At 43.3% G+C, this 24,670-nt stretch overlaps 1 protein-coding gene across 1 annotated transcript in view; it reads left to right on the top strand.

Moving 5' to 3' along the window:
• The window catches only part of DPYS (dihydropyrimidinase), an 80,204-nt gene extending 64,265 nt beyond the window's left edge, over positions 1 to 15,939 (top strand). The window contains exons 8-10 of the mRNA XM_042924310.1: positions 2,958 to 3,165; positions 13,900 to 14,030; positions 15,536 to 15,939. Of these exons, the coding sequence (XP_042780244.1) occupies positions 2,958 to 3,165; positions 13,900 to 14,016 (325 nt within the window). The 3' untranslated portion in view covers positions 14,017 to 14,030; positions 15,536 to 15,939. The remainder of the gene's footprint in view (positions 1 to 2,957; positions 3,166 to 13,899; positions 14,031 to 15,535) is intronic.
• Positions 15,940 to 24,670: the final 8,731 nt, after the last annotated feature.

The raw sequence follows: 24,670 nt of genomic DNA, 5'->3' as shown, positions 1-24,670 counted from the left end.
AGGTTGGTGGAGGCAGGAAATAAAACACACAGAAGGAAAATCGTGGCGATTCTTTTTGGTCATTTCATACATATTTATTAAGCACCTACTGTGTGCTGGGGATGAAACGACATGGACTCAGTCTTAAAGTGTGCACTAAGTAGGAAGAGAGGGTCTTGTCAAGAGATCATTGGATCATTTAGCATTCAGATAGGGCTAAGCCACAGAGGAAGATACTTGGTTTTGCTGGGGGTCATCGGGGTCAGGATTCTCTTCCCACCGCCACCCTCCACCACCTGCTTTATTGAAATGTAATCGACATGGCACCGGGATTCTTGAGTGGAGTCTTAGGGAAGGGAGGGGAACAGATGTGAACAGGGAGGAGGGTAATCAGAGTGATGAGAACTGCATGCATCAAGATCCATAAGTGTGAAAGTTCCTAAAAGACTGGAGAATTGCAGCTCTGGCTGGAAGGCAAGAGTTGGGCGAGGACTGACACCCTGTCAGACACCTTCCGATGTATAAGTGGAAGCACATTCTTTTTGCTGCTGGTGATACTGCCTAGAATTTACATTTTGTGTTAATTGCACCTCATTTACATAATGCCTTATTATAAAGAATCACTTAGATGCTGCCTAATTGTCTTCTTTCTCTTAGAACCCTTGAGAAAGTCAAGGTCATGATCTTTATTTGTCTGAGGCAGAGAAATCTGATTTGACATTTTGCTGTCACAGACCTTTTGCTTTCATATTTGTTTCTTTTTTTTGCATATTCATTTATTCCCAGCCCACAAAAACACTTTACTTTGTGTATTTCCTTTTGTATTTGTCTACCTGCATATGTATTTTCCTTGTAGATATAATATACATGCTTTGTATAACTTTTTTCCATTTATTATTATGTAATTATCATTTTATTTGCTTCCCTATCATATTCTTAATTGTAGGCTTTCATAGATGCCCAATAGTCCACCAGATAGTCATTAGAAAATTGTTATGCTTCAGATTTTGAATAGTTTAGGCAGTACTGCAATGACAGTCTTTGTGTATAGAGCTTATTTCTTCTCTTAGATTATTTCCCTAAGAGCGTCAGTAATTTTTAATTTCCCATCGGGAAAATAGACTTTTATGATTTAGGGCTTCCCCTTTTTTGCCTCCCATTCTTGTATTTCAGGAACCATTTCAGCATGAATTTTTATGCATTTTACTTCCTCCATTTAGTAGACTTACTAATGCATTCGTCCAGACATTTTTATGTAACATTTTACAAAGCAAGCCGGAGAGTTTCTGCCATCAGTGTAACTGATACTTAGGAAAACACAGCCCAGACAGACTATGGAAGTATCACAAAGAGACTGTGATGGTCGTAAAAACACTTTAACCTGCAGATTTGAAGCTCCTTTATATTGTTCCTTAGATTTATCTTGAGTTTGTATCTTTCATCACCAACTCATAACTCATCATAACTCATCCTATTCTTAGTAACCCTTTAAATATTTTATTCATTTTCCTATTTCCTATCAAACATCACTATTTGATCAGTAGCCCCCCTCCTCCTTAGTGTTTGAAATTATTGTTACTGTGTTTGTATCTACCTCTTATTCATTGTGATCTTTTCAACTTTTCTATCAGTCAGTTGGTTCTTAAGGCCCCTCTTTGTGGACAGTGGTGAGGAGTGTATGAAGGTAACAGGGGAAACAAAGAGGGCTGTAGGAGGTGTTGGGTCGTCCAGATGAGAGATGATGGTGGCATGGGACTTGGGTGGGAACAGTGGAGAGCTACCAAAGCGTGCAGGTTTGGGATTTCTTTATTTATTTTTGGGGAGGTAGAACCAATAGGCTTAATGATATCTTGAGGGAGGAGGAAAGGCGGATGGTAGTATCATTTACTGAGTTGAGAAACTCAAGGGAGAAGCAAACTTGAGTGGGAGTGTTGTGGGAGACATTGAAAATCAAGAATTCTGTTTGGACATGTTAGGGTTGGAAACCATTCCAACCATAGGGTTGGAAACCCAATATCCAGGCCAGCACCATCTCGTTCATTTCTAGGGTGGCAGCACACAAAAGCTCTGAATCTCCGAGCTCCATCCTTCCAGATTAGGGTTGGGGGAGCCTTGGGCTACTGTTCCTTCGACCCAGCCTTGGGGATTTTAGCAAAGAACTTCTCTCAATCCATCTTGAGAGGGCTTATAGAGACTTGTACAGAATTCAGATGATGCTCATGTTATTCACTGCTGCCAGATCACTCCCCCCACCCCCGCCCCTTTCCACCAAATGAGATTTAGGGAAGAAGTCACTCAACTTTCAAGGATCCAGCCTGGAAGTCATCGATCATATTGTATAAGATTGAACGTACTAATAAACTACTAAGAATAATGATGAATATACAAATAGATGACATAGACCCTGCTAAGTGATTATATTCTAACATGCTTTGTTATTTTTATCATCTCAAATTTTTCAAGTTTTGCCTCAGACAAGGGAAAGAAGTTCCAGATACAATTTTCCTTGATAACGACCAAGTTCAATTTGACAACCACCAATTTCTGATTCCGTCTGGGAAAGGAGGGACAGGGATGGGATTTGGGGAGTGGGAATGAAGAAGCCTCAGATGCATCTGCCAAAAGTTACACTTCTGTAAAGCTGGGTGGGTACTGAATCAGTGTGTTCATCAGACTCATGTGTGTTGTAAAAATTAATTTAAAAATCTAACCGTGAGAGACAATATCTTCCTTTCACCCACTTCATCCTCATTAATCACCATAAGGAGTGATCTATTGGGTTTTTCTCTCAGAAAATGTAATTACTTTGTAATGAAATGTTAATGCTATGTTCTATTCTTGAAGTCGCTTGTTCAAATGATAAAGCTTAATATGGCTTAATAGAGTTGCTAAATTTTCTTCTAAAGTCATTCTTTGAATATTGTATATTTGTCAGGTGAGCTGGTGATGATGTGGAGGGTCTTTGTCTTTACAAACAGGACTATTTCGGCAAGAACTCATCATCAGGCTGTTAACTTCAATATCTTCGAGGGCATGGTTTGCCACGGGGTGCCCCTTGTGACCATTTCCAGAGGCAAAGTGGTGTATGAAGCTGGAGTTCTTAGTGTCACAGCAGGAGATGGAAAGTTTATTCCTCGCAAACCATTTGCTGAGTATATTTACAAACGGATCAAGCAGCGAGACCAGGTGAGTTGTGCAGAAATAGGTTATTACCGGGGGCTGAACCGTCACCTGTTTCTGGATGTTGTTTTTGGCGTTTTCACATATGCTCGCCTTAACACATTCTTGGGAGTCAGGATTGAGAGGAGAGGTTCCAGCTAAATTCCAGTTTTCTAAGAGAGAATCATTATTGGATGTATGCATTTTCCCTTGAAGATAGGTGTATCTACCAAGGGTTTCCTCATGGACCAAGTCACTTTTCCCCAGGCAGATTCAGGGTCTCTGGGGAGTTTTGGCAATTGTGTTAGTCGGCGTCCTCTAGGAAGCAGATACTCATGTTTTTATTAGGGGTAACACCTGTGTGAGAAGATTGGAAGGAGTCAGAAAGTGCTGGGAGAGCCTTCAGACTGAAATTCAAGTCTGACTCTGGTGAAGGACCGAGAAAAAAGAAAGCAAACATCCTAGTCTACCATTCAATCTAAGATAGGTAGAGCAAGGCCTTGGGCAGCCCTTGAACCAAGTCTCCTGTCAACCAGCTACATGGCATGCTGTCATTGGCTGGGAGCAGCTATGGGAGGCGTGGCCTGTGTGCAAAATGGAGGTGGAGTTTGGAGCTCAGCAATGAATGGTGCTTAGCAATGAATGGTGCTTCAAAAAATTACACTCCTTATAGTAGAATGTATGAAAGCTCATTTTAATGGCCATGAGAGCAGTGGTGGAGTTTTGAGCAGGTAGATCTAAATATGAATTCTACCTTGCCCTTCCATTTCCTAGCTATGTGGCCAACAGCAAGATCTCTCATCCTTCTGCTCAGTTGTCTGATCTAGAGAAAGGCAACATTTCCTCCTTAACAAATTGCTAAGACTGAAATAAGAGTTTTAAATATAAGGCACATAGTATGGGTCAAATGTTAGTTTTGTCTCTTTGTTTTCCTCTTTTGATGACCAAATCTATGACAAAGTTTCCCTAAATCTTTGTTTGTAATAAATGTATAAAAGAAACATTTGTTCTTAATGTATCATGGGGTTTTATACCTTTGTTTACTTTACACTGTTTTAAAAATTCATTTTACTAAATACACTAACATGTCAGAAGATTTCAAATGAAAACCATATAAATTGCTAGACTTGGGGTGTCAGGGAGGCAACCTGTGCCCTCGACCCCACGTGAGGACAATAGGCCATGGCTGGATGCCCGAGATCTTCTAAGACTGCCTTTCTGGTTTTTACTCAGTAGGCTTCACTCACTGTGTTCCTCATCTGGCCTAGAGACAGTAGAGTTTGAAACCCTTGGATCAATTCTAAGGCTTCTCTCTCTTCTTTCCATTTTAAAATATATTTCTATTTTTCCAAAGTTCTCTGGCTGTTTTTCAATGCATTCCATTTGGATCATGTAGTCTGTTTGATTCTTCCTCTTATGTCTTGTGAGAAATTTTTTACTTGTGGATTCTCAGAGTCCCTTATACAGGATTCATCCTGTTTTGTTTGGTGTTTTTCTTTTAACACTTCCTAAAGCTTTGATTAAGTAAACAGGCACTCTAGAATGTTTTAAATTCTCAGGGTGCCATAGTTCTTTATATACTGTATTTTAGTCAAAATGTTTAAGATTACAGTTCATTTTGCTAGGGTTAATTTGTAAATGTTGACATTGACAGGTACCAGGTAGATAGTGACTGTAAGAATCCCCTGTGTTTCTGACCACGTGTGTGATAGATAATAGCAATACTAACATTTGCTGATGCTAACTGAATGCAAGTCAGGGCATGAGTTCTTTCACTGTAAAATTCTGTGAGGGAAGGAACTATTATTTTCCCCCATTTTAAAGATTAGGAAACAAGCTTTAGAAATTTAGACACTGATCCAGGTCATACAGCTCGTATATGGCAGGGCCAGAACATAAACTCTGGTTGTCTGACTCCAAAAACTGTACAGGTGAGCAATGAACGATATTGTAAATCATAAAGATTGAGTTAAATGAGTTAATGGGAGACAAATGATTCAGCATTTGGTTTGGAAAACAATAGTCTCTCAAAAACTAATCTGAATTGGAGACATTGTTGGCGGCTAACGCATTCACGAAGCTGTAATAGTAATCCAAGGTATAAGCAGAAAGGGATTGGGTTAGGGAACCATAAGGAGCCAGAATCAGCAGAACTGGGTGATAGGTTAGGTCACATGTGAATTGGATTCAAGACAGCATCAGTGCCAATGCTCTCCAACAGGGGCGCTAGACTAACCGGGAACGCCTGATAGACTGTATTTAAATGGCTGACGTTACCTAAGTTGTCTTCTTGTAGAGAAAATGTTTGAGGCAGCAGAGATCACCAAATGACTGGCGTCATCAATTATCCTTTCCAAATTGTCATTTTAGGGTTTGTTGGCAAAATTCTTATCAACTTCCCTTTTCAAGAGTTCACTTTGTGAGTCATCTTAGTTTCTTAATATTTTCTTCTGATATCACCAACTTTTTTTTCCTTTTTTTAAAAATTTTTATTGTTTATTTATTTTTGAAACACAGAGAGATGGAGCGTGAGTGGGGGAAGGGCAGAGAGAAAGGGAGACCCAGAATCGGAAGCAGGCTCCAGGCTCTGAGCTGTCAGCACAGAGCCCGATGCAGGGCTTGAACCCACAGACTGTGAGATTCATGACCTGAGCTGGAGTGGGGTGCTGAACCTACTGAACCACCCAGGCACCCCTGATATCACCAACTTTTAAGGCATTCAAGGGCATTATTGTTTTTGCAGTAACAATAGGTGATAGCTGTTATCATTATTGTCATGTGCTGTTCTGAGCACTTACTATCTGCCAGGCACTGTACTAGATGGTTTACAGTCATTATTTTACTCAACCTGCATAACAAGTCATATGGTAGATATTATCAACCTCATTTTACAAAATAGAAAGCTGAGTCTCAGCAAGATTAAATAACTTCCCTGTGATAAGCAGTAAGTAAACGTAAGAGCCAGGATTTGTAACATGGCCTTTCTGATTCCCGCTGTATCATGGGACCTCCATACATCAAGAAAAGAGAAGAAAGTGATTGTGAAACTCAAAGTGTGGGGAAACTCATTATTTTGGAAAACGGTGGTGTGGGAAAAATATCAAAGAAAATGGATAAAATGAGGTTTGAAGGCTGCCTGGAGACATTTCAAACATTTTTTTCTCTCCATGAAGCAAAGATAATTTCATAGAAGAAAAATATCACACTAAGGTTAATAAAGAGAGTTGTTAGGCATTCTAGTTTTAAATTGACATTAGGTTATTAGAGCTCTTGCTTTGGTTTCCATTTAAAATATTCTGGTTATTTTTGTAAGGATAGGAGTTTGAAGGCAAGCAGAAAAGTAAGAAAAGGAATCCCTTACCCTTCTGTGGTAGAGACACATCAGCGTTTGCCTGCTCCATAACTTGGCTGACTTGGCTGGAGTGTTGGTTCCTTAAGGACACCATCGTATATTCTCATGCCCAGTACTTGGTACATAGTAAGAATTTGATGCATAAACAAACTGCAGGGGCATCTGGAGGGCTCGGTGGGTTAAGCATCCCACTTCGGCTCAGGTCATGATCTTGCGGTTCATGAGTTTGAGCCCTGCATCGGGCTCTGTGCTGACAGTTTGGAACCCGCTTCAGATCCTCTTTCTCCTTCTGTTTCTGCCCCTCCCCCACTCATGCTCTGTCTCTCTCTGTAAAAAATAAACATTAAAAAATTTTTAAAAATAAAAAAAAACTGCAAATAGAAAGAGCAAAGACTATAGTTTTAGAGGTCTTAGAAAAAATTTTAAATCAACTTACCCAGGAGATTGCCCCCTGACTCATCCCAAATTGTGGAATTATCTGTGAGCTTGATTCTTGTCCATGAGTTTATTACTTAACAAAAGTTACCAGCATCATGCCAGGCACCTACCACTGTTATCAGATACAGTAAGGAATTTCAAAGGAAAGAAACAACATTTTTATCCAATTTGACAGCTTTTGGGAATTGTTTCTTTATTTATTTTAACATTTAAGCAGCTGATCCTTAAGGGAAAAAAATTTAAATCAGAAGATGAGGCATCAAACTATTTGATAAATATAACATAATAAAATATATATTACAGTATTTTATAAAAAGTCACTTAAGTGACTCTTGGGGGATGAAGGAAGGAGAAAAAAAAGAGTAACAAAACTTAGATGTTCAAGAGCATCTGGAAAGAATAAAATCAACTTACATACTGTTAATTCCTTACCCCAAAAAATATAGCTCGTGAAACTCAAATGAATTACTTTTTCTAGAATTTTTTGTGTGTTTAGACTTGTAATTTTCACCCAAATTTGGAAGTACAGAGTTGCTTTAAGTCATCTCTTTTTCTCTTTTTTCAGTATTAAGCAACCCAATCTATTCTGGGAAATCAGGGTCACATTGCATTTTATAGAGAAACAGGAATAGCTTCACGGAGCAATGCATGGCTTCAGAGTTGTGCCAAAGCTTTGAAACTTTTAAAGCCTTGCAACAATAAGCATAATTTGCCTTTTAGATAAGATAAAATTGAATGGATGGCTGATCTGGTCCTTGAAATGAGTGTTCTCCACTTCTGAAGGAACAGTTTGTCAACGTCTTTCTCAATGTGGTAGCTCAGAGAAAATAATTTAAGGGATGTCGGTAACTGTCACGTATCCTCATTTCCTCAGATTGATTGTTAATAATAATCAAAGGTGATACCTCCGTTGGAGTCGGCTCATTTTGGTTCATGAGAGACATTTGTGTGTGCCTCTTCCCAGCTCCTCATTCAGTGACGTCACTTCAGTAGCCTGAAATCTGCTGTGGTGGGAGCATTTACACCCCAGAAATAGGCAGGTGCTATAAATCAGGGCTTTGGGGGGGCTGCTGAGAAAAGGGAAGGCAGCGCTGGTTGTTGACATTGACCAGTGCACCACTGTATACGGGGACTTCCTAAATACTCTCTTTTTGCACTTTAACCACTCAGCATTTATTCAATAAATATTTATTGATAACCAATTATGTGCCTGGCATAGTTTAATCCTTACAACCTTCTGAGGCAAGTAGTGGTATTCCAATTTTATAAAGTAAGAAACTGAGGCATTTTTTTAAGTTTATTTACTTATTTTGAGAGAGGCTGAGACAACATGAGCGGAGGAGGGGCAGAAAGAGAGAGAGAGGGAGAGAATTCCAAGCATGCTCTGCACTATGAGTGCAGAGCCCGACATGGGGCTTGAACTCACAAAACCATGAGATCATGACCTAAACCAAAATCAAGAGTTTGACCCTTAACTGACTGAGCCACAAGGTGTCCCAGAATCAGAGGCTTAAGGAGGTCACATAGCTACTAAGTGGCCGCCTTAGAACCCAGACCCAGATTTTTCTACCTCCAAAGCCAATCCCCTTAGCCTCTATTGCTGCAGTGTACTGATCAGGAAGTTTACTCCCCCCCCACACACAAAGCCACCTGCCCCCATCCTCAGAATGTCACCCCACTAGTCTGCCTTCCTGTACATGGCGTTCACTTACCCTCAGGCTGGCAAACTTATTACCAGAGGAACCATCCCTGAAATGAGAGGGCCCAGCTTTGTCACATTGTCCTTGAGAAATAGCTCAGCAGATATGTTGAAGGTTAAAAGGAAATAATTGGTGGATTGCAAAAGATTTTCAAAATGCAGGTTTTCACTGTTACAGGTCATCTCTAATGAACCTAGGGGTTCTTCGTGCCCTAGGGATTCACAGCCCTGAAGGGCTCAGTTCATTGTGTGCTGAGTGTTCACCAGACAGGCATGGACTTCATTTGCTGCTCATTTGGACTGCTAAGTATTGGATCAGTACCTGCTGTTTGGAATCTGGAAATTCTGTTGTCTCAACTGATATTTTAGTTTCTTAGTCTCCATGTTTGGCATCGTATCAGAACTTCCTCTGGGGCCCAGGATTCTTCTCCGTTGGTCTTCCTAGTCTCAGAAAAGCTAGCATCCCAGCACACAACTCTCTGCAAACAATACAATTACATTTTCTTTCAACTTACAACTTCCTGTTTCCCCTGGTCAGCTAACCAAAAAGCATTTCTGCAATTACCTGGGTATAATAATGATGATTGCGATTCATATTTATTCATAGTGCTGCACATTGTGATATAGTTCTCTTTTTTGTCTATTAACTCATCATAATGACAGTCATCATTAAATGCTGTAAACCTTGAACTTTACCAATGCAAGCACCAGCACCCTGCCAGACGAGGTGCCATCTGTGATCCCTATATTACCTAAGAGAGCCTCTCACACAGTTTTACACTCGAGCCACTTTATTGGATTGTGATATCATCAGGATGGAAAGATCTGGTGGTGGGTGAAATCATTGGATTTTGACCCACCTGTACTGAGGGGAACAGATGCCACAACCCAGTTCACCCCTCTGAAGGTGCGTTCTCAGGACACTAGCCTCACACTAGTTTCTCTCTCTCTTTCTCTCTCTCTCTCTCTCTCTCTTTAGGACACTAGTCTCTTGAGGTGCACCTTGAGAAAGGTGTCACATAATTTTAGATAATGCTGCTCTCAGACTGATTCTATTGCCCAATATCATACAAAAGTTCTAAGAAGTCCTACAGTTGAGAAACCTTTCATTTAACAAATATTTCTCGAGCACCAGGTACTATCCTAGGCCCTGGGGATACAGGCGTAATATAACACCAGTGTTCGTTCTCAAAGACCTTAAATCCTATTTCCGTTTCACCTACAGTTCCTTGTGCCTAAGTCCCAATTTTGCTGGAGACCCTTATTACATCCCCCTGCGATGAGGTCTATTAGCCACTTGAACAAAGGAGTCTGGAGGTTAGGAGAGATCAGGGCTGCAATTAAAATTTGGGAATCGCAACATGTAGATTTAAAACCATAAGTCTGAGGCCACCGAGAAGAAGAAAGGAGGCTTCAGACGGAGCTCTGGGACTGCCAACCTTCAGAGGTTGAGGAGCAGAAGAGCCAGCAAAGGAGCCTGAGAAAGGGGCCGGTGAGGTAGGAAGAAAACCAGGAGAACATGGAGGAGAGAAGGCAAGAAGAGAAGAGACCTGCCCTCTTTGTTCAATCCAGAGCCCTCTGCTTCTTTGTCCGGCTCTTCCATAAATGTCCGCGAAGAATTAGGTATGGGTTTAGCTGGGAGACTCAGGGCGGAGTCCGTGTTAATCACTGTACTCATCTGAGATCCTAGGGAACGAAACCCACTTTATTTTGGACCCCACCACTTAGGGTAACCCATGAGCATGACACATTGGTCTCACCAGACGCTAGGGGCCATGTCAGGGCAGGGCACTTCACACTTCAGATGGAGATCTGTTATTGTCACTAGAGAGAAGTAACAAGAGTTGTAGGTTGGGTCTACTGAGAAAACACATGTGCAACTGAACTTCTGAATAACACAGTGACGGCTTGAGATTTTGCAGGACGAGTGCCATCACTCTCTGTTTTGTCGCAGTGAATATCTACTGAGGTTCTGAAATAGACGGAGTGCAATGCCAGGGGCAATAGGCAGTACAAAGATGAACAAGATGTGGGGCTAGCATTAAAGAGTTTATGTAACCCACCTCTAAGGATAAGAAGATTTTACAAGGTGAGAGTACTGGGAGGCTTGGGACCAGAACTTGAATTGTCTTTGATTTCTGTCAAATCATCTATCAAAGCGGAAGGCTGTGAAGTGTGGAGCAGCAAAGCCTCCCCAGAAAGGGCCGGTTTGTCTCTGAGGCGGCGGCGTGGGCAGGGGTGGTTAATGCCCCACGGCAGTTCTGGCGGGAAATCGTGCCCTGCCTACCCAGAGCCTCAGAGGCAGATACAGAGCAGGACCACGTGCAGATTAGACCTGGCCAGTCAGGTCAGAGATACACGGTGGCCACTGTGACCAGAGTGACCAGCAAGGCTACGAGGGGCCTAGTGGCACTGCTAGTGAAGTGACTGAGCAGCCAGAAGGTGGTTCGTGGACAACCAGGTGAGCCGAGGCCTGCCCACAGGAGACAGTCGGCCAAAGAGGAAGGGCAGCCTAGAGAACAGATAAACGGTGAAACACAGCAAAGGAGTGTGAGGGAAACGGAGTTACCCCAGGCCAGGATGACCCACACAAGGAGGAGACAAAGCTCAGATGGGGATCTCCTTCCCATCATACCCTGGGCAGAAATTGATCAACTGTGTATTGAGTACTTGTTATGGAAAAACAGAGCAGTACCCCAGCCCTGAATCTGCTGGAAGGGATAGATGAGTAAACAGATAATTACAGGAAACCATGGTAAACAGGGTGGTGGATGTGTCAGGGAGGGCTAAAGCATCCTGGACGGACAATCCTCTGGACTTGAGTGAGAGAAGATAAATCAGAGATATTTAGGCCAAGGAGGTGGTAATGCCAGCATGGGCAAGGTCTAGCCCTGGCGGGAGGATCTGGGAAGGACCCTGGTCATCTGTTGAGTCTCGTGATCCCCACCAAGTCTGCAGCTGGGGTCAGGGAAGGATCCTCCAAGGGACTGATCAGGTTGTGAAGCAAGCCCACCCCTGAATGAGGAGGACTGTGCCTGGGCGTGATGGCTCTGCTTAAATCACTGCTTTTAGCCACCCCTTCCCAGGAAGGAGTCCAGGAGAGACAAAAAAGTAATAGCTGAAAACCACAAGCAGTGAAGTTTCAAAGGAACTGTTGGGTGAAGAGGGAGACAGAGTGGGGCTGATGAAGGGCACGCAGCATGAAGGCAGGTGACACCAAGATCTGCCCACTTATGTCACTTTTTCCAGGGGATCTTAGCTGTGGAAAAGGCTGGCCACAGGTTTTACTGAGTGCCAGTGCTAACAGAAAAGAGAGAAAGGAAAGACCCTTCCGATTATAGGCAACATATGGACATGAATCCTGGTTTTCCTAGCTAGTTCTTTTTTTCAAAGTTTATTTATTTATTTTTGAGAGAAACAAAGAGCACACATACAAGTGGGGGAGGGGCAGGGAGAGAGGGAGAGAGAATCCAAAGCAGACTCCATGCTGTCAGTGCAGAGCCTGATGCAGGGCTTGAACCCACGAACCGTGTGATCATGACCTGAGCCAAAACCAAGTCGCTTAACCGACTGAGCCATCCAGGCACCCTGTTATTAGCCAGTTCTGATGATGCCCGTTAATTATGTTTAGTTCCCTTTACAGTCTCAGTCGTGTTTGGATTCAATTATATGGTCAGCCAAAGTTTAAGTGATACATCATACAGTCTGACTTGGAAAGTAAACCAGGAGAGGAAAAAACATGAAGACCTCCCTGAAAGGTCATAGAGTGGGACAGTAAGTAGATGTAAGTTTCAGGTGTGGCTTAGCTCCAGGTAACACAAGGTCCAGGGGCTGGGTGGCAGAAATAGGAAGTTGGTCCTTCATTTCTTGGTGTCGATGTTCCTCAAGATGACAACAGGATCCAGGGCAAAGTAAAGGACAGAGATAGTCAAAATGAAAGTGCAGCAAAGCATCCAACCAGACACAGAAAACGGACAGAGGCTGGGACTGGTGAGCGGAGGGCAGGGGTCCCCCCCTCCCACCCCCTAAGTGCTCTGTGTGTACCCTGACACTACACTTCAAATGTCACAACTGTAGGGACTGTCTCTGTGTTGCTCTTTGTTTTGTCCTCTGTGCCTGGCAAAATATCTGGGACTGTGTGTGTTCAATAAATATCCATAAAATGAAGGAAGGTAACGCTTTGTATCTGGGAGATGGCTTTCATTCCCTCCGTTTCCTAGATGAGTGAGTAGGCTCATCTGGCCTTTATGGCAAAGCTAGAACTCAAACATAGGGCCGGTGTCTGGCAGAGCTCACATTGTTGATCACCACAGTATATTGGTTTTGGTGGTCAAAACAAGGCAAATGTTATTGGAGGGGGGATCTACATACTTATGTGTACACACATACTTATTTATTAAGAGCTTATTCTACACTAGGCATTATTCTAAATGATTTACTTATTTTTAATCCTCTCCCAACCATACCCAAAAGCCGGTGCTGTTACTATTCCCAGCTTAAACTGAGGCAGCAGGAATACAGTGTTCAGGAACATGCCCAAACAGTCTGGTTTCAGAGCCCATGCCCTTAATCACTGTGGCTTGCTGCCTCTTGACTTGCCAGTGAATTTGTGTCCATGTTTATAAACAGTGTGACTTATTTCTTGTGAATGCCTTTGTTTATCCAGTCCAGATTTCTAAACTCTGAGCAAGCACTGAATTAACTCAAGCTGAATCCAGCCGGCGGGTTCTGCTCTCAGCGGGCCACCCGAGAGGTGTAGTTAGAGATGTGAGATTCTGTGGACAGCCTGTTACACACAGGGGCAAGTGAGAAAATGAGAAAACACATACACAGATTGCTAGACTCAGAAGAAAATGCTCAGAGTCTTAGGAGAGGTACCACAAAGCGGTCTAGGAATATAGATGTCTAAGATTGAAATGAGAAGGAAAGGTAGAATGTCCGAAGGACCATGAGGTGGTTAATACAACCAGAAGGGTGTGGGGATGGGGTAGAGGCTCCAATTTAAGTTTCAGTGAAAGGACAATCAGAGCGTGCTTCCTGGGTCTTTGTTGGACACAGATTAGCGCCAGCAAAGAGTGGGGCACAGCTCAGGTACTTGAGGTTGCCAGGAACTTCAGTGAAAGGGCAAGGGGCGGGAGGCACATGAGAGGTCAATTAGCAAGATTCGTTTTGCTCTCGCTAAGATTCGTTTTGCTCATTAAGGGAGCTGCGCTTAGCTTTGAATTCAGGAAATCAGTAAACCACAAGAGGAAAATGAACTGTTCTGTTTCAGACTTGCACACCTACCCCTGTGGAGCGTGAACCCTACAAGGGAGAAGTCGTCACACTGAAAACTAGAGAGACAAAAGAAGACGCCGCAGCAGGGACCAGGAAACAGGCCCACCCCTGAGCTGGGTGCTGTGGGTAAGGGACGGTGGGCAGAGAAAGTATTCCTGCATGAAATCAGCAGCTCTGTCTTCATAAGCTTTTGAAGAGTCCAAGGTCAATGTCAAAGGCTTCAAAGTGACAAAAGACTCAAGGACAGGTTAGCCAAGGGAAGACTGATAAAAGACCTCTTAACACGGAACACTTAGTTGAGCCTGCAGATTGAAGAAGGCCTTGGTCTATTTCGAGATTTATTTTAGGAAACATTCAGCAAAGCCTTGAAGTATCAAATATGAGCAAGAGGCAAATAGACGGGTAGCATACAGAGGGACCTGTTAGTGAGGAAATTTGACACGTCTTAAAACAGTGTAATTTTGTGGTCAAAATTTATAAACTATTTAATTAGGATCTTATCTAGAAAACAAATCTTCGTATTGTAAATGCAATTATGTTCTAGAACTTAGAATGAATGAAAAAAATCAATCAAATGTTGCTTTTGGGTGTATAATTTTTCAGGAAAATTATTTGATAGTCTTTGATGTACTTTATTGCACACTTAATTCTTGGAATAGTATTGTAGATATGGTCATTTTGAAAAAATATTTCAGTGCTTCCTCAGTTTTCTCTTAGTCTTTTGATACCCAGATCTTTCTTTTTTTTCAAGTATCTATTATCACCATTCTTGTCAATTTCTTTCCTTCCTTCTTCCTTCCTCCCTCCCTTCTCTTCCCTTCCCTTCCTCTTCCTTCCTTTCTCCCTCTCTTTCCTTCCTTCCTTCCTCCCTCCCTCCCTCTGTCTCCCTTCCTCCTTTCTTTCCTCCCTCCCTCTCTCCCTCCCTTCCTTCCTTCCTTCCTTCCCTCCTTTTCTTTCTTTCTTTCTTTCTTTCTTTCTTTCTTTCTTTCTTTCCTATTATTTTCTGATCCTGCTCTGGCAGCCTCTCTCCAACACCACTTCCACTGGCTTCATGAAATCTGCATGTTTTGCCAGCTTTAAATTTTATTGGGCTCTAAAATTTTTTTTTAATTTGTGATGTTTTTGGCTGTTTCAACACATAGTGATCTGCAAAAGACTTGTACGAGGCGTCGACATGGTAAACGGGGTTAGGTGTTTGTGCTAATTGGGACACTGTCAAAGGACTACTTTTATACATACCCACTTAGGAGTTGCACATTTTTACACTAGGACAACCTGTACTTCCCTAAACCCCATGACTTGAATCATGAGGTCCTGTGTACTCTGGGTTATATTCTCTTTATTATGGAGTGCTGTCTTTAACAATGCTATGCAGCCGAAGCTTCAAGTTTTTTGTCATTTCCTGACTACTGGAATTCTTTTTCCAATCCAGGAAGATTGTGTTAAAAATTCAGAGGAAGATTAGCAAGAGGGAGAGATTCTGTTGAATGCTATAACATGCTATTAACATCATTTATAGGAGCAGGATTAGTGTTTACTTTGATTATAGCATTTCTTGGGGGTTAGGCTTGAGTTCTGCATCTCTTTATGAGGGAGAATGTTATACTGAGTTCCTTTTGTTCTGTTCAAAGGTAAAATCAGAGAAAAGAATTCTGCTGTTCCCATCACTGTTAAGTGTCGTCAGCCCGTGGAGAAACAGGCCTCATTTCAACTCCCCAAGATGCTTTTGAAAAAATAATCGCTCAAGGCCTCTTTGATTTCCTTTCAGAAGCAATTGCTGTCTTTCTCACTGTGACTTTGTTGCTGCGTAAGATGGAAGATATAAATGACTATTATTGTGATGGAAAGTCCATGTGAAAATTCATTGATGATACTTTAAAATGACATCTTTGCTTGTACCGGATTTCTTGCTTTGAAATTTTAAAAATCACTTTCTTGTTTAAGGTTGTTTTAATGGCTACCATTTGTTTAAAAATAGCAAACTCTGTGGTTTTACATCCTATTCTAATTAATAAACATTGAGATCTGCATTTTATATCCTGTTTTCTGGGTCATGTGTATCTTCTAACTTACAGGGTTGAGACCCTGAGAGGTTGGTTTCGATTCAAAAGCACAATTTCCTCTGTGACATCTGTTTCAGTAACTCCTGGAAATCGGATCCCTGAACAAACCTCATGTAATTAAATTGGATACTCAACCTTAGATTAAGTCTGAACCAAATTATCCAATCACACTGATGAGTGCAGGATTTGGAGGAATTAACAAGAATCAGCATGGCTGAAAGATGTTACAGTGATACCTTCCCTCCCCTATGCTTCCGGGTCTGTCCTGTGATCCTTCTGTGTATGCAGAGAAGCTGAGCTTCTATTTCTTCTCCTAAGTAACTAGGTCAAGAGGAATTTTTAAAACATGGAGTAAAATCAGGGCAATTATGCTCTCACTGCAGATACTTCTGCCCCTGACTTAACTTAGATCAGGAGTGTACCCACACCTTTGACAAAGGGTGATAGGAATCCAGTTTATCCAATTCTAATTTGTTTTGAACACACAGGAAAAAATGACGGTGAGCTACACCTGAAGAAGAATCATGGGTCTTTTTTGTCAGGGTAGAGGTACCTTAAAATATTTGATTAGTATTCTCCTCTGCTTTGGTTGACAATGGAAACCCCTCAATAAAATGTCTGAATCCTCTGAAAAGAAATAGTGAAATTGCTTTCTTACCTGGAAGCCAGCTCCCACTCATCCTTCAGTCTCCGGCCTAAATATCACCCCTTCTTAGAGGCTTTTTCAGATCCAACATGAGAGGTCACGTTGGGTCATACTCGTCCTTACCAGAGCCCGGCTTATGCCCAGTCACAGTGCCTGTGTCAATGTGCTATAATCACTGCTTTACATGACTTCTCCTCCCGGAAACTGAATGCTCATTCAGGGCAGGGCCTGTCCAGTTCAGATCATTTCCCCAGCATTTAACAGAGTGCCTAGAAATTGATGAGCATTCTATGCATATTTATTAATTTTTAAATAAAGGAGGAAACGAAGGAGTTCCTGCTACGTTCCTCAATTGAGAGAGATGAAGTTAGTAAGAAGTCTGAACAAAATAGGGACAAACTTTGTGGAGTATTTTAGTCTATGGCCATACCACCATGAACGCACCCAATCTCGTCTGATCACGGAAGCTAAGCAGGGTCGGACCTGGTCAGTACCTGGATGGAGTATTTGAGTGTAAGCTTGCTTTAAATGAAGAGTACCTGGGGCGGGGGGGGGGGGGGGGGGGGTGCTGGGTGGCTCAGTCGTTGAGCATCCAACTTTGGCTCAGGTCACGATCTCAGGGGTTCGTGAGTGCCAGCCCCACATAGGACTCGACTGTCTGCCCTGAGCCCACTTCGGGTCCTCTGTCTCCCTCTCTCTCTGCCCCTCCCCTACTCATACTCTCTCTCTCAAAAATAAATAAACATTTACAAAAAATAAATGAAGAGTACAAATTCATTGTCTGTTTGATAGATCCTTTTTTGGAGAATGAAATCTGTGTCAACAAAGTCATTTGAAATGAATGTGGGGATCCCTTTGTTGCTTTTATGAGACTTGTCATGAATATTTTTGCAGAAACGTAATTCTAACTAATATTATAAAGCCATAAGAAAACATGATTCAAGCTATTAATATTTAATACCATGTTTTTCAGGATTGCCTCTGGTATACAAAGCGAGGTACCTTTGTCACCAAACAATTGCATTTTCAAGGTCTGTGCAAAAAATAGATGGAATGAGTAGCATTCCATTTTTAAAATTAAAATATGAGTTTATTAAAACATACAAAAAGCAAAACAATTAACATAACCACACCTATGTACCTACCATCCCATTTAAGAAATAAAACTTTACCGATACAGTGCAAGTGCCATTTCCACATCTCCTACCTGCCCCAAGGTAACCAGAGCTCTGAATCTGGAGTTTTATTCCCACGCACATCTTCCATACCTTTGCGATACCTGCCCATATCTCTAAGCATTGTGCTGTATGGGGTTAAATCTTATAGAAACATTATATAGTATGTATTGGGGGGTTTTTGTTTGTTTTCTAGTGCCTATGGTATTGATTCCTGCTTTTTTTTTTTTTTTTTTCTTTTACAGCCAAGGTGTTTGGGAGTTATTTGTTTTGATTGGTCTAGCTCTCATGATCCATTTTAGCAACATAATTTCCATCATGTAACCACACCACAGTCTATTGACCCATTGTCCTCTTGACAGGCATTTACGCTGTTGCCATTGTTTTGCTATCACAAACGATGCTGCTACACGCATTTCTGTGCAGGTTTCCTGGGACGCAATTCGAGCTCCTCCAGGGGACATGCCTGTGGTGCAGAAGAGTGGGGCTGGTGGGTCTTACAGTGTGCACATCCTCCCCTTACTTCAATACTGGCAAATTGTTCTCTAAGTGAAAAGTTGTGCTAATGAGGCTGAGCTCCTTTTCACTGTGCAGTTTCATCGGTCTAACTGAGCCTCAGTATCTTCATATATAAGATAAGATAGTATCAGCCTAACACCTGAGGCTGCTGCAAGGATCAGGAAGCCTGTACTGTAGGGTCTGCACAAGCTTGCTACAATTTCTGTGCCATATGACGAATTAACACCCAGAGATTGTCTAAGTCTTGACCTTGCTGTCTCTGTGGGAAGGAAGCTCACCAGGCTTCGAAAGAAGCCGGCCGCTTTGGCAGCCTCAGGAGCATGGAAGCCTAGACTAGGAGGCAGTTACAGAGGGCACAGCCGGGGGGGGGGGGGGGGGGGGGGGTGGTGAGCACAGCAGGGGTCTGCAGAGAGCTCAGAGGTCAAAATGCTTGGTAGCTCCCAGCAGGCAGCGCGTGAACAAGGGGCACAAGCTGAAAAATGAGGATGGGTGGAGACTGGCTCTCAAGCGCCCCCTGCAGGTCCAACAGGTCCCGATGTGCGCTTCTGCAGCTGCAGCTGGTACCCTCTTCTCCCAACGTTCCTCTCCCCTATGCCTGCCCACTGGACAGGGGAGGCAGCATCCTCTAGGGGAAGGATCGTGGGCATGTCACAGTCCTTAAAGTCACAAAAGCTGAATTCGTACCAGTTGATTGAGACCCTTGACTTTCCTGAGCCTCAGTTTCTTTCTTGGTAAGGTAGTAATAATAAACACCTCCTTTGCAGAGGTTCTTTGAAAATATGAATTGAGAGGGTAAGTGTAAAGCCTCTGGCTCTCCACCAGTGGAAGGTCAGATTTGCCCGCTGCTCCTTGCCCCTCCTCCATACCAACTTTAACTCTCCTCTTTACCTTCTTTCCCAGCTACTTGCTACGGAACCCCCTCAAGCCCCTAATCGATTAATTTAGATTTCTTTTTGTCAAACCCACTCTCTCCTTTTCCTTCTTTTTGAATAATATCTGTAGACACGTTTTTAAGACAACAAGAACGGATCTATCATTTAGTAAACACCCACTGTTTATAGAACACTGAACAAAATCCCTTAGTTCAGGCTGCCATTGTCCCTCAAATGCACACTGAGTGGCACAGTGAGGGCCTCAGTGAATTCATCTTGAGAATAAAAGACAAAAGATGCCAAGAGAAAGAACTCACAAATGAAAATTCACACTACAGCAAATTATTGGTTGTGTTCAGAGGTCAGGACTGCATCCACTATGTGTCGAGGGAGCTTCTAAAAATATAAATGGCCGGTTTTGAAATATATGTGCCCATGTTTTATTGAAGCCTGAACGATAATCTAATATGACCAAATAATTATGTTATACTTACTGTGCAAAATACTTGCAGCCGCATGGTAATTGTCAGTTCCTTGAGGACAGGGACAAGTTCTTCACAGCTTGGGTCCCAGACAGCACCAGCACAGTGATTTCCACAGGGTGGGCCTTCGTGATGGGCTTGGTAAGTTGAAATTAACGTACCATAGCTGGGGGGATTTAGAGGAAACTGTCTGAATTGGGAAAGACTTTCTGAAGAAAAAGGATTTCAAATCCTGCGTTTTTGAAGACACGCCTGTCTGCCAGAGAGAAAGGAGCAAGTTTTAGAAAGGGGAACAGAACAACAAAATCACAGGTGAGCTCAACTGTCAGCCTTGGAAATACACCTTGCACTGGCCCTCGAGGCTCCTCAGGGGGCAGTCGGCTTTACGTAACAAGCCCTTGGAGTAGGGAAGCATCAACAGGCTTTCTAAAGACTGCTTTTTGCCTAAAAATAGTATGTAGTCTCCACAAGAATACAGGACCTTTGACTTTTTCCATAATGAAACCCATAAATGTGCTCAGTAGATTCTTAATATTTGTCAGGCCCTTATTAGATGTCTGGACCAGTGCTAAGCTCTCTGTATACATGCTGTCACTCCATTCTGTCGGCAGCCCTATGAGATAGATGCTATTATCACCCTGACTGAACAGATGAGAAAACAAAGCCTCAGAGAAGTTAAATAATTGTCCAAAGGCACTTCGCTGGTCAGTGGGTGACCCAGGATGTGAATCCCAGCCCACTTGACTCCAGTTGACCATGATAGTGTATTCCTTCGTCAAGATTTTCAAAGGAACCCACCCCTGGATGATGTACAGTTGTCTGAACCTCATTAAAGCTCAGAAAAAATCAAGGCAGCTATCAGTCATTAAGAGTCTACCTATGAAGACCTTATGTACTTTAATAATCTGTTTTTAATGTTCATTTATTTTTGAAAGAGAGTGAGAGCTGGGCAGGGGCAGAGAGAGGGGGAAAGGATCCAGAGCGGGCTCTGTGCTGACAGCAGAGAGCCCGATGCGGGGCTGGAACTCACGAACTACAAGATCGTGACCTGAAGTTGGACACATAACTGACTGAGCCACCCGGGTGCCCCAAGGCTCTACATACTTTACGAGTATTAGTTCACACCATCCTTCCGACATCACTCTGAGGAGGGGGCTGTGGTTACCTCCATTTTATACGTGGTGAAACCGAGGTACGTTAATTATAACTTCTCAGTTCCTAGATAACGTCAGGGGATGACCTGGGAGGGGGTTCCCAATGTGCGTTATGTCTTCTCGGTAAACGGTTTCTGAACCGCCCAAGACAGTCCTGGTGAAAGTGCATCACCTCACCCCTAGATAGTGCTAGACTCTCCCTAACTAATAATACACAACACAGGAGGAGCAGAAGACAGGATTTTCAGAAATCAATGGCTGTTGTCATGGAATTAGATTCAATTCTTTCTAAGAACTCTAGCATCCTACATAAGGACATTTCTCTTGGAGCAGCCAGAAGGTTGGGTTATCTTTCTTTTGTTCATTTTGTTGAAAAGAATTGAATCCTGATTTGTCGTCTTTCCTCCTTGAACCTGAAGTCAAGAGCACAGGTGGGAAGCACAGGCCAGCGAGTGACTCATGGACACTCCTCCCGGTGTCCTGAGTGGGCTGCCTCTCCCCGTGCCAGGGACCCGTGGGAGCTCCCCTGGGCTGGCCCTTCCAGCCATGGGGAAAGACACCTGAAGCAGTGTTAACCTGGCCCTACCACTCCTGGGATTGCTCACATCCGTCGGTGCCTCTGCCTGATGGGACACCTTGCATGATGCAGCGTGGGGTTGACATTAGAAACCCGGTGTCAGTACCAGCTCTGCCCTTTTACCTGTGTGGCTTCCGCAAATGACACTCGGCTCCAAGCCTCCTTGACTTCATCTTCCCACAGAGGAGGTGGGTACACTGGCTGTGTACGGAAGCATTCAAGAACGGGGGCTCCGGAATCAAATGGACTGAGTTTCAAAACTTGCCTCCGTCACTACCTGTATAGTCTGGCAAATTACCTAAATTCTCCTGGCCTCATATGTTCCATCTGTAAAATGGGGGGAATATAAATGCTTACCTGCAAGATTTGGGGGAGAACTAAATGGGTTAAGGCATAACCACTTAACGCTGTAAATCCTCAGTCAGCATTAGCTACTGTCATTTCTTTGCGCTCGACTGCTTTAGTGTTCTACATCAAGGTAGAATGAAGCCATCTAATGCCATTGTAGGAGCTTCTGGCCTCCTCTGGGTCACAGTTCATGGCCATTGCTGCTCAATAGCACAGTCGCACAACTAAAACTGAGAGATGAAAGAAACGCTTGTGCAAAGGCAGTCCCGTAGTGATTGGTGGACTGCTCATCCTCCTCTTTACTTCGATTGGCTCTCCGAAAAGTGACTACGTTGTTAGCCGCTGAGGGGCAGGTGAGTGTTGCTTTTGCTTCAGTAATTTATGAAGCCACTTGAGAAATAAGCCTTGCTGTTTTTCCTTCAAATTTTCCCATGAGCCGCCTAAACATACATCTTTCCGTCTCATAGAACATATTATTTGAGTTAATTATTGGGGAATGAGATGTCACCAATTAAATGAAATGAATACATTTCTGCAACTAGTCCTTCCAAAGTCATAAATGTGTTGAAATTTTATTTTCACAAAAACCAAACTTAAACTCTGGGTGTTTATGCCTCAAAACTTGTATTAGAATAGAAAGAGAGAGAGAGAGAGAGAGAGAGAGAGAGAGAGAGAGAGAGAGCTGTTTGCTGGATGAAATCTTCATAACATTCAAGATCAGACTTAAACTTCATTCAGACAGGAAATGAAAGCTTCATAGAGACTTAAAGCCAGAAAGACCTTGTAGCGCCCCCATAAGCAAGATGAGGAAATAAAGCCCTCCAGGCTATATTGCCCTAGGTCCCACTCCTGGCTCATGCCCTTGGGCAACTAACATTTATTGAGTATTCCTCATGCGCCAGATATTGGCACCAAAGATAAAATTGTGAGTAAAAGCAGATACAGTCCCTGCCCTCCTGAGAAAAACAGAGATTGGTCAAATAATCACAAACCATCCTAAATTTGTAACTGTTCAAGCACTACAAAGAAGAGGTATACAGTGAAACAAGAACCTGAGAGGAAAGATTTCATGACTTGGAGAATGATCAGGGAGGGCTTCCCAGAGAAGGTGACTGATGAGCTGAGACCAGAAGTAAGAATATAAGCAGGCAACACAGGGCAGGAGGAGTCTGCAGAGACTAGTGTGTGTGGCTAGGGCTGGGGAGGGCAAGGACCCGGAAGTATGAATAAAGGAGCAAAGGCTGAGATATCTGGTGGGAGAGGGACAGAGAGACAGAGAGAAAGAGAGCACTTGAGAGGGAGGCAGGAGCCAGAACAAGCAACCAGAAGCCTCTGAAGGGTCTTCAGCCAAAACACGACCTCACCAGATTTGAGAGACAGAGCAGAGGCTGGGGTTTGGCCACGTTATGTCTGAGATGCTAGTGAGCTATCCAAGTGGAAAGATCAAAGAGACCGTTGCACGTACTAGAGGAGAAAGCAGCGCCCGAGATTTCAATTTGCAGACGCCTCCAAACAGAATAGCTTGTTTCCTTACCTTTAAATTGGAGTCGTCACGGTGTCTACCTCAGGCTTAAAAGAGATAATGTAAAGAAATCCCTTAGCACAATGGCAACACCCAGTAGGTATTCAGTAGAAGTCAGCTCTGGCCGTGATTATTATCAGGAAACTTATTTCCTGAAGTCTATAGCTAGTCAATCACCTGAGAATAGGGGCCCTATCGTCAATGGTGAGATTCAAAAGCTCTGCTGTGGCACTCTTTTTCTTTTTTTTAATCTTCTTAATGTTTATTTATTTTTGAGAGAGCGAGAGAGAGAGAGAGAGAGAGAGAGAGTGGGGGGGAGGGCAGAGAGAGAGGGAGTCACAGAATCTATGAGCTGTCAGCACAGAGCCCGACGCGGGGCTCGAACTCACGAACCGTGAGATCACGACCCGAGCTGACATTGGACGCTTAACCGACTGAGCCACCCAGGCGCCCCAGCTGTGGCAGACTCTTAACTTACTACAAGAACAAAATCTAAAGGTGAATTCTCTGGCCTAGAAACTCTAGCTTCTGGGCAGTACCATCTGACTCTACTGACATGACCCACGTAAAAGATCTCAAATCACCAGTGCCTCAAGATAACCCAAAGTACTGGGCCACTGATTCTGCCTCCGTTTTGTGATCTGGAAATACAAATAATCGTAACACCAGCACCCAAGCAACGGTGAGAGGATGAAGTGAGACGGTATTTCTTCAAGCCTCTTCTGAAACGAGGTGGGTATAAATAACTAAATACATTTTTATACGTGACACGGTGGGTGTGAAGGCCCGGTGTCGCGTCTGACGTGCAGAAGGCTCTGGGCTCTTCTCTGTGACGTAACCACATGGTACTGTACTGAGCACTTCACTCATTTGTCTCCGCAGCACATGTTCGCTGGCTTTTACTTGGTGCCGGTAACGTGCTAGGCTCCAGGAATATGAAATCACCCCTTTATGAATGAGCTGGGCTTGGTAGAGTGCAGTCACAAAGCAACTGTCTCCTTCTCCTAGGGTCTGAATCCCTTCTCCCCTCTCTCTCCGGTTAAATATTGGGCAGTTGCCGTAGCTCTGATGACCCAGCTCAGATCACAGGACAATAGGAGTCTTGTTTCGGCGTTAGAAAATCAATTCCAGTCTAATTATCCCCAAACTGCAGTCCAGTCTAGGGTAATAATGGAACCTCGGGAGCCGGTTAATCAGTTGAGCCTTCTCAGCAACCACGTCCATTGTCTTCTCTCGTCTGCACCCACCTTCTCCCCCTCACCTGGTGCAGTTTCTGACCATCCTGCCTCCTGTCGTCCACGCAGCCCCACCTGTGTGGCTTTGGGCAAATCACTGAATCGCTGTGCCACAGTGTCATCAACTCTCAAATGCTGAAAGTATTTTGTCTCCCTCATTGGATTGTCGGGAG

This window comes from Panthera leo, chromosome F2 (assembly GCF_018350215.1).
Source record: "Panthera leo isolate Ple1 chromosome F2, P.leo_Ple1_pat1.1, whole genome shotgun sequence".
NCBI lineage: Eukaryota > Metazoa > Chordata > Mammalia > Carnivora > Felidae > Panthera > Panthera leo.
The sequence above is the reverse complement of the archived record's forward strand: the minus strand, read 5'-3'. Positions and strand labels throughout refer to the sequence as shown.